Raw genomic sequence first — 10,532 nt, forward strand, 5'->3', positions numbered from 1 at the left:
TCCTGCTGGAAGAGCAGCCTCCTGGCTCCAGAGGGTCTCTGGGCCTCACCTTCAGCCTTGCAGATGCTGGCAAACCCCAACAAGCCCTGCATGGACAGACACAAAGCAAAAACGAGCATAGCTGGGCACCAGAGCCTGATGTTTCCAGCAGGAAACAGAGAACTTTGAGAGCAAACCTGTGTGCTTATGGCAAAACTCCAAACAGCAGAAACAAGGTCCGATGCCAGCCAATGCCCCAGCCCCCTTATTTTCCCTCCAAGCCCTGCCCCAGGGCACTCCCCAGCAGCACAGGCAGCCCAACATAGCTGGGTCCTAGTGCCACAGCTGACCCCGGCAATGCCCCATTCCACAGTGCTGGGCCCAGCTGGCTGCACACAATTCTGTGGGATGTCTCGCTTGGTTATTTGCTGTCAAACTCAGTTTGTCTGCCTCTACGTGCTCCTGACAACATCTCTTTCCATTACAGTCGGGGGGCCTAGGGGGAGGAGCTGGTCAGACAAGGCCAGAGGGAATAGGAGACAAAGCCAATACTGGGAGGAGAAGCCCCTGGGGAAACACGGGGCCGTGGATGCATCCTGGCTCCCTGCAGCTTATCACAGGCCACAGGTCGCCCTGGGGCTCATGGCACACAAGCCAGGGGGATGTATATGAGCTCCCAGGGCTCCCTGCACCTGTCCAGGTAGGACAGCACCCAGCACATGCCAGGCGCATAGAGCAGCGTGGCAGGGCTCCGTGCCATGCTTCCAGCTGCAGGACGATTGCAAAGGCCCATCCTAGGGCATTCACACTGGCTGCAGCCAAGCTTTGAACAGGGCCTTGCTAGCTCCCCTGCCTAGCCTGCCCTGGACTGGGCTGCCCTTCAGCAGTGAGTCAGACAAGAAGCATAAGCATCAGCTGATGTTTAGGACAGAGATACTTGCTGTGTGCAGGATATCCAGCCAGAGTGTGCTGAGCTGCCCCCTCACCCCTGCCTCTGGGGCACTGTCAGATGAGGCAGCTTGCCGACTGCTGCAGCAGAGAGGGCGACAGCTGTGGCACTGCAGTGCTGGGATCCACCAGGCACTGAGCAATGCTGTGCCAATGCCCCAAGCTGGTTCTGGATGTGCAGCCCCAGCCCCACGGACAATATCACCACGTGAGGCCGGGTGCAGAGTGAACACCTCCCACGCCATGCTCTGTGCTCAGAAGCTCAGCCACTGAGGAGAGGGGCTGGCCCATCCAAAGCCTGTGACGCAGCACGAACGAGGAAGAGGAGGGCTGCAGGGCTCAGCTCCCCCAGCACTGAGGGGATGAGCAGACCCACACAGCTCTCAGGACTAGTCACCCAGAGCTGCTCAAAGGAGTGTGTTCAGGGATTTCTCCTCTTCTGCCCTAGGTCAGCTCTATCAGGCCCCTGCTGCCAGCTCCAGCAAGTGGTAAAAAAGGGATTGAACAAATTCCCAGAGGAAAGGAGCATCGGTCACTATTGAGTGCAGGAGCGAGCGGCACGGCCTCTTTCTTAAGCAGAACTCCCTAGACCTCAAATGCTGGAGGCTGCAAGTGAGGCGGGGAAAACTCCAGTCAGACACAGCTCTCCACAGCTATGATACAGGAGACTGGGCAAGACGTCTGACTCAGTCAAGGCCAATTCTTATCTTCTGAAGGCAGGGCATCAGAGGAGCTTCTGTGAACAGCAGACCCCCTCTGGAGCTGGAGCACATACTGGACCTGCCAGCAGCAGCAGGCAGTCCCTGGAGCGCTGGTGCACCAGAGGGTGTTTTTATGGTGACACAGCTTGGTGCACGGTCACTGCTGGCAGCGAAGCAGGTCTGCGGCAGCGAGGAAGCACAGGCCTCTGCCATCCTCCCTCCTGGGCAAGCCGAGATGCACAGAGGGATGCAGGCATCCCTGAGCACCAGGCTACCTCCTGCTAACAGGAAGCTCTCAGGTGTCATTTCCACCCCGAGGATTGAGTGTGAAGGCAGAGTCAATTAGACCGGCTACCTTGTTATGGAAATGTGCAGCTTATTTCCATATTCATGGAAGAGCTTGTCATTAGCAGGCGCCTGTCATCTGTCACTGCTCAGGTGAGGCTCGGTCCCCGTGTCAGGGATCTCGCTGTAGTCCCTGTCACCCAGAACACTTGTTAGAGTGCTGCATTCAATCTGAGCACTTCTCAGTGCCCCACACTCAGCTGACCGCGGGGGTGAGAATAGCAAGCGGGAGGGAGAGGACTCCAAGAAACGGGTGGTCTCCACCCTCCCAGGGCTGCTGCCCAGTTTAGCTCCTTCAAGGGGAAGCCAAGCTAGCAAGGGGGCCAGCTGAGCTCAGTCCAGTGCAACCTGGCAGCAGCAGGACAGTCCTTGTGGGTCCTGTGACCCCCTCCCAGGCCATGGGTCTGGAGCACAGACAGTGCCCATGTCCCCCCATAGCAGGTGCCAGATAAGGAGGCAATGCGATGCTGTGGCTAGTAAAGTGACCAAAATGCTGGCGTGCATCCATAGATGCTTCTCGAGCAAATCCCGGGACGTCATTCTCCCCCTGTACTCGGCCTTGGTGAGGCCGCAGCTGGAGTACTGCGTCCAGTTTTGGGCTCCACAATTCAAAAAGGATGTAGAGAAGCTTGAGAGAGTCCAGAGGAGAGCCACGCGCATGATCAGAGGTCAGGAAAACAGATCTTACGATGACAGGCTGAGAGCCATGGGGCTCTTTAGCCTGGAAAAGCGCAGGCTCAGGGGTGATCTGATGGCCACCTATAAGTTTATTAGGGGTGACCACCAGGATCTGGGGGAACGTCTGTTCACCAGAGCGCCCCAAGGGATGACGAGGTCGAACGGTCACAAACTCCTGCAAGACCATTTCAGGCTGGACATAAGGAAGAATTTCTTTACTCTCCGAGCCCCCAAGGTCTGGAACAACTTGCCATCGGAGGTGGTTCAAGCACCTACATTGAACACCTTCAAGAGTAAATTGGATGCTTATCTTGCTGGGATCCTATGACCCCAGCTGACTTCCTGCCCTTTGGGCAGGGGGCTGGACTCGATGATCTCCCGAGGTCCCTTCCAGCCCTAATGTCTATGAAATCTATGAAACCGCACTGACCCTGGACCTGCTTCTCTGAGCAGTCAGATCTGACTCTTTGCCCCAGCACCGCTCTTGGCAGGAGAGGCTCCACGTCCCTCCCAAACCTGGCTTCGGTAGCGTCACCCCCTGGAGGAGAAGACATCCGAAGGCCAAAGGAACTGCCTGCTAATTAGACCCCAGCCCGCTGGAAATGAGAACCGCTGACAGGCAGGTGCGCAGGGGAGCCTGCCACGAACCCGCAGAATGCTAACGTGGGGCCAGCGTGCACCACGGCTGTCAGGAGCAGACAGAAATAAATTGAAAAGGAAACTTTGCTCCAGCACAAATTTACGTGTCTGTCAGGGAAAAGTGGCTGGCGGCTATTTTTGGAAACTGGCCTCCATCATGCTAATTCGACGTCTGGTTGAAGTTGTCTCATTTGCAACCAATCGGGCTGGCAAATATTAACCTTGGGCTTTGTTGAAATTCTCCTTGCAGATGCGAAGAGGGGTGGGATGCGGAGGGGGAAGGTGAGAGAGAGAGAACTTTGCAGCGAATGCCAGGCGCAGCCTCCACTGCCAGGCTTTTTCCTGCCAGAACGGCATGGTGAGGCGCTGCAGAAGAAATGATAGGAATGGGCCAGCAACCGTGCCTGGAGAAATTAAGGGTAAAAGGACACAGCCACTGAGGAGCTGAGTGGCCAGCTCTGCTCAGCAGCACTGCAACAAAGCCTTCCCTTCGCCCTCTGTGCAGTCGCTGGAGAGAGGTAATCACGCATCAGCAGCTGTTTGCAAGCACGCACAAAACCACAGGGACTTCCCTAACGTGTTTACGGTGACAGAGCCACTCACTGAGCGGGGAGTGTGCTACTGTGCCCCACCCCAGAGCTAGCTGCATTTGGGGGACTGGTAACAGAGACAGGAAGCACATGGGATGAACGGTGCTGTGCAGGGAGCTGGGCAGCGAAGAGCTTTGGCTTTGCTGCAGCTGTAATTACTGAGTGCCATAAATCCTATTACCCCTTTCCTAGCTGTGCTGATTGCGATGAGAAGCCATGAGTGCACCCTCCACACAAGGGGGAGTTCAGCCTTAAATCACACCAGAGAACGCTACTGAGCTATCGCTTAATTCCCACGCAAGTTGGCGTCTCCCTGAGCAAAAACAGCATCTCCCAGGCCCTGCTGCTCTCCCCTGTCCCACTCAAGCTGCCCCACACATGTAGTGAAGTGGCCTGCTCAAACATCACCTCCTCTATGACAGCAGAAGCCCTGTGCCCAGTCAAGCAGGCCAGTTCCCATACTCCAGCTTATTACACCCAACAACAGAAGGCATCGATTGGTCAGCCTGGCTCCAGGCTTTGCACGCTCCCCAAAGACCCCCCCATCCAGAGAAGACACTCAGCCCTGCAAACGGGGCACAGACCTGGTAGGGATACCACCTGCTTGCACCAATCTACACCTTTCTCCTTCCCACCACTTCATTGCCTGCTGATTTCAAGCAGGTGCAGGGAGCCTGGGCAGGAGCGCAGACGTCCAGGGGCCCACACTTGGCTTCTGCTGAGAGTTTCAGGGTACCATAAGGTTTTTAGGAGGCTGGATCTAGGGGTGGGGCCAGGGACACCAGCCGATGCTTTGTGGTGGAGGTTCCTTTGTGAAAGGGATGATCACAAGGGTTCAAGTGGGCCTATCCAGGCTTTGGGCCACAGAGGTCTGCACGCAGCAGCCTGAAGCTCTTGTGGGTAAAGCAACAGGAAGACCACAGCAGCTGCCTTCCTGGCCTCTCTACAAGGGCTTCTACCCCATTGGTGCCACCACTGGAGCCCAAAGCCCAGGAGCTAAGCTGCTTTACCTGCAGTCTGTGTCCTTGGCCACTGGTCACCCTGTAATCTATGGGCATAGAAAGCAGGACAGCCTTGCTGGTGGCCTGGCCAACTCCCTTGATCTGAGCCCTGGGCAGTTCACTATACAGAACTCAAGCAAACAAGCAGCATCCCGCCAGCTTAGCAGAGCTGCCCTCAGGTAAGAGGCGCAAGGAAGGCAAGAGCCACAGGCACCCCTAGCTGCCCATACAGAAGGCTCCTTTTGCAAGGATCAGCAGGGGCCAGTCAGCACCATGCCGGGCCACACGTCAGGAGCCACCACTCCATGGCACCCCAAGCCCCATGCCACGCAGGGAGACGACTGATGTGGGAGCAAAAAAGCATGATGTGGAGAGTGGGGAATACAGTGCCCTCTCTTTGCATGGGCCCACAAGGCACCTAGGTGTCTCCACCTCCACAAGAAGTGGCCCTTATCCTTGCTGAAAGAGCCTAGTCACCTCCCCGGCCCTCACCATCCATCTCTGGAAGAGATGCACTTTGTTCCATGCTAATGAATGGCCAGGGGAAAAAAAATCCCAAAAACTTTCAGTGCCTCCGAACTTTTCTCTGCTTTTGGACCAGCCACCAGAGGCAGCTCCGCAGAGTAACTAATGACCTGCTTTCTGCGAGAGGGGAAAAGAGCTTAATTATGTCCATTAAATTACTTCAAATATTTTTCCTAAGAGAATACGAATTATTTAAACTCAACACAGAGAAACCTGAAACATGAGCTGGGCACTTTTGGGACTCACTATGTCAATTTCCTGCTCCAAACAGATGGGGGGGCATGGCGGGCTGCCACACATGCACCGGAGCAATGCACAATACCCAGATTTCACTCCAATTGCTTTAATGTGGTCTCCTTAAAGAGGGCATTAAGTAACTATTACCAAGAGTCCCATTAAAAGGCTGGCCTGCCTTCCAAAGGAGGAGCATAACCAGCACCTGCCCCCCTGTGCCTGAAGCTCAGCGCTTACCAGGTCATCGTCATGGGACAGAGCTGATCCCTGGGCACGGCCCATTGTTTTACTGCACAGGAGGAGTGGGGCCCCCTGAGGTTTTCTTTGGCCCCACAGGCCTCCCAGGCAGAACCCAGCAGGGTTCCAGCCCCGCGACCCTCTGACAGTCGCTGCACTGGGCAGTGACTCGTAGGATGCTCAGAGGGTGTCTGTGATTTCCAGTATTGTTCCAAAACAGACGATTTCCAAGAAACAAAGTACGTGACTCACACGGCTCCCACCAAGCACAAGATCAGCCCCTTCTAGTCTCCTGGGCCCTGCCAGCCTAGGGAGCAGAAAGCTGCTTTCTGCCCTGTAGTTAGCCAAATAGACTTGTTCCCCCCACTTCCCCATGCTCCTCTCCCCAGCACCGCTCAGGTTCCCAGGTAAAGTAGCTGGGTGCTAGCCACACAACTATTAAGAGATGTTTTCAGTCATGCGAACCTCTCCCCTCCAGAAAATGCCCCCTCCCTGTCCCACACACCCATGTCAGGAACATTGGTGATGCACAGCCCTGTTGCTCCGAAGCGCATGGGGAAAGCCAGAGTTGTCGCACACAACAGGTGGGTTTAGGCCACAGGGAAGTAATTTGCCCCACGGCAGCAATGGGACAGAGCCACAAGGGCATGTGCAGATGGCCTGATATGGGCAAGAAACCCCAGCTGCAGCAACTGGCACAGGGTTACCCTGACAAAGTTAAATTAGATAGTTCCCCTCCTCTACTCCAAACTCAGATGCTCACTCATCCCCCCTCCAATCCCATGCATTGCTTTGCTCTCACCCTCACGTCAGATGTACCAAAGTGATTGTGGCACCAAATTCATAACAGTGACACCTGTTCAGGAGGAGCTACGTCTACTTTTACAGCTGCCATTGAATGTAACCTTGCAAGCTGTGAAGTTACTGAATTATTAAGTTGTCTCCAGAGCAGGACAATGGGGATATTAAAATGACTGCAGAGCGTTATGGTGTGAACGCACCTGCCAGTGGTATTGGCCACCGTTCTGAGCCCACAGCACAGCCAGCTGTGACAGCACAGGGCCATCACCAGGGCAAAGTCTGGGCACCCTATTGGCAAGCTGGTAAGTGGTTACAAAGCCATGAAGAAAGGGACTAACTGCCCTTCCCCTCCCTGCACTGGGCACCAGGGTGACAGACGCAGTAAAACAAAATAGCAGGGAGGGAGGAACGAGTCAGGAACGGACACTTTACCTTCACACCCGCTGTCCTTCTCTTCGAAGCCAGCGCTGCATGTACACTTCCCAATGGGCACCAACCACTCCCCCTCTGCACTGCAATGCATCCGGGGAGGGTTATCCAGGTCCACTTCAGAATGGTTGACACAGGTGCCCTTCACTTCAACCAGGGTGGCGAATGCAGCCTCGGCCACGGTGTCGGGGAACACGGCCAGGTTCTGCACCGTGGAGAGGCACTTTTTGTAATAGACTTTCACAGACACAAGGGCCACGCAGGCGCCCACATCCTGGAAGCCCAGGTGGAAGCCACGCTTGGTGAGGTGCCCAATCTCCCGCAGCTCCGTGTTCAGCTTCATCTTGCGCTCGCCCAGGTCGCCCTGAGTGAAGCTCTCATCGGCGGCGATGGTGTCGATCTTGGTGTGCTTGCTCTCGCGCAGGCTGTGGCCCAGGTCGGCGTCTGCCTCCGCGTAGTACAGGTTGAAGGTCTCCTTGCAGGTCCCTGCCACGCCGGGGATGCTGTTGCAGTCCCGCAGGGTGAACTTCAGCTCAATGAAGATCCGCTGCCCGTCACGGCGTGCGATCCAGCCCGTCTGCAGCCAATTGTTCTGGTTTGCCTCCATGACATTGCAGACCTGGTAGGTGCGGATCGGCTTGTAGTTTTCATCCACGCCACTGATCTCCTCCCACTGTGGAAGGAGCAAGGAACAGTTACACCTCGGTAACAGCTACTCAACACCCCCCTCCAAGCCCAGACACACAGCTCCTGGCATGCACACACCACCCATCACAACTCCTGCAGCAGCCGATACACAATGCCATATAACACACCTCTCTGCAGTGATCATGAATGAAGACAAGGCCCCCCACATCTTTTCAAGAGTGACCTCTGCAGGGCTTGGACCTCAGCTCCTGGCAAGGTTTGTCTCCTCAAAGCCAGGCCTGTGCTCTGGGTTTTCCTTCTCAGACAGTGCTATGCAAACTCAGCTCATGCAGGAAAGCAAGGTGGGATGGGGGGCAGGGAGCCAAAGCTCTCATGCATCAAACGCATCCGATTACAAGGAAAGAGGCCCATCCTGGGAGCCAAGGGCAAGGGTGCTGGCTGATGAAACCAGGAGCAGCTCGCTGTCTCCTGTGAGGGCCGACTCCAGGACCATTCAGAGCAAACCCATCTCCAGGCAGCAGCAGCAAGCAAACCCAGCAACAGAGTTTCCTCACAACTCCTAGGTCTCAACATGCAACTTCTCCCTCTGAAGGGGAGGGCAGGGGCAGGAAACTGCCTCTAGGCACAGCTACAGACAGCCCAAGGATGAGGCAAAGGCATCGCAGACACTTGTGTATCTCAGCTCCCTGCAAGCTGCTCTGTTTTGTCCTCTGCTCAGTAGGGAGCAGAGTGAAAACCTGAAAGAGACAGGCCTGGAAGCCAGCCACACATTAAAGCTTTAATTGACTGGTGCTCGTTTGCTTATTACGAGGCTGTAAAACTCGTTTGGGCAAACTGCTCCAAGTCTGCTGCCTTACTGTGACACAATCGATACAGCCACTTGCCCCGCTCCGCTCCCCTGTGCGCCCAGGGCCAACGAAAGCACTACTCAATCCAGCTGTGCTGTGTCAGACAGTCAAGCCACTGCTCGGAGAGAAAACCTGCCCCTTCTTTCCAGCCCACTGCTGGCACTTGGGGTGGAGCAGGACTTTGCCCACCTGCCCTGGTAGGGTTATTTTGTGACCAGAGGCCAATGCTGCCCTAAACCCGCAGTGGCCAGGTTGGAAGCCACTCCCCAGGGCCAAAGCCTTCCGCACCCTCCCCACAGAGGCTGCACAGCTCGAGAGCTCAGCCATCACCTCCCTGCAGCAGCGCCACTGCCAGCAACAGTGCACGATGCAGGGACTGGATCACTGGAGCCATGAGGCCATTCCCCAAAACACAGAGGGCCCAAAACTGCCACTCTGAATTCATCGGGCTTCTCAGCCTATGGCGGGTCACAAGTGCCGGCAGACACATTCACTACCATTCTTGACCGGACGCCTCCATGCTGGCTGCCAGGAGCTCTACCAGCGACAGGACAGCTTCCGCTTACCCCGTTTGATGGGTGTGAGGTCCAGCCCAGCTCCGCCTGGGACTCCTTGGAGTCCAGCAAAATAACTGCATGGAAGACAAGAGAGTGGGAAGTGAATTTAGAAGTCCCGTATCTGTTCTCAGCTACAGGGTAGCACCCACCCAGCTCAGCCCCCAAGTTAGGAAGCAGTGGTCCTGGTAGCTCATCCTGAGCAAGCAAACAGGTGGAAACAGTAGGTAGAAATGCACCCACTGGGCAGTGCCCCAGAGGTGACCTGCCACAGGGCTGTGAAAGGAGGTTGCAGAGCCCTCTCATGCCCCTTGAAATCTCACCCATTTTCACTTCCACCTTGATCACACAAGCTCACACCTCTGCAGACTGCTCCAGTGCCTGCTTCTGTCTGCTGAGATCTGAGGTGCTACTATAAAGTCCAAAGAACCATCTATGGGGTTAGCTTCCTGCCCAGACTTGTGGGCATCTCTCCAAACTTGCAGCAATCAGATCCATAGGGAAGATTGATCCATTTTACAAAGACAAGGAGAAATGAAGAACACACCATATTTTCACGCTCCAGGGGTCAAATCCTGACCCACTGACTCACAGCAGGTGGCTGAAGCGCTTGGGTACAAAGAGCTATAAAGCCTCTGTCTAAAGACAGGTTGGCATGCAGCTCTCATGGTGCAAACCCTCCCAAGACTGCAGCCAGCTGAGCAGAAAGTCATGATCCAAAGCACCCCACGAAACTGGCTTTGGAGCTTGCTCAGTAGTTTCATGTTGAAGTCCAGGATTGAACACTGCGCTAGGAATCTCTCCTCCAGACTGGGAGGATAACAAGCAATTTGGCAATTATTGTCCAAACTTAAATAATTATGGGGAGCAATAAAACCTAACACAAGAATCAATGCTGGAGCCCAGCCGTTAGACCCCGCAGCGAGGCAGGCAGAGAAAAATACGATCCAAAAGGCTGCCGGCGAGGGACGCGTTTGCAGGTCTCTGCTGCTATCTTTGGCACATTCTCCACCAGGAGCTTCAAAGTCCTGGACAGAAAATGCAGGGTCTGGATCCCCCCGGGGCTTTTCAAGCCTGGAAACTTCAGCTCCGGACAAGAGGGTTTGTCACGGCAGGATCTCGCAGCACAGACACCAGGCTGCATTACAGGGGCACAGGAGTCTGGTGCTCGCTAACGTAACCACCCACTCCCCCTTTCTCCCCGCTCAGGCTCCTCTCGGTCTGCGCAGGGACAGGAGTGCCGACGGGATGGTCTCCCGGCACGGGGGCGGCAGCTGAAACAGCTGCGTGCAGCCAGCGAGGCTCTGCAGGGGCACCTGTCTGCCACGGGGCACGAGGGCAGATGCACGGAACGGGGAAGCTCCCGAGTGCCCTG

At 55.6% G+C, this 10,532-nt stretch overlaps 1 protein-coding gene across 3 annotated transcripts in view; it reads right to left on the minus strand.

Annotated features, from left to right (window-relative positions):
* Positions 1–10,196, minus strand: part of EPHA10 (EPH receptor A10) — a 51,007-nt gene extending 40,811 nt beyond the window's left edge. For 2 of the 3 annotated variants that reach the window (XM_019547909.1, XM_019547908.1), the window contains exons 1-2: positions 9,170–10,196; positions 7,111–7,780 (exon numbers count right to left, since the gene is read on the minus strand). In XM_019547909.1, coding sequence (XP_019403454.1) covers positions 7,111–7,780; positions 9,170–9,484 — 985 coding nt within the window. In that variant the 5' untranslated portion in view covers positions 9,485–10,196. The remainder of the gene's footprint in view (positions 1–7,110; positions 7,781–9,169) is intronic. The other variant, XM_019547907.1, reaches the window with a different exon arrangement.
* Between the last annotated feature and the right edge of the window lie 336 nt (positions 10,197–10,532).

The sequence above is a fragment of the Crocodylus porosus genome, unplaced genomic scaffold (assembly GCF_001723895.1).
Source record: "Crocodylus porosus isolate Cpor-Errol unplaced genomic scaffold, CroPor_comp1, whole genome shotgun sequence".
Taxonomy (NCBI): domain Eukaryota; kingdom Metazoa; phylum Chordata; order Crocodylia; family Crocodylidae; genus Crocodylus; species Crocodylus porosus.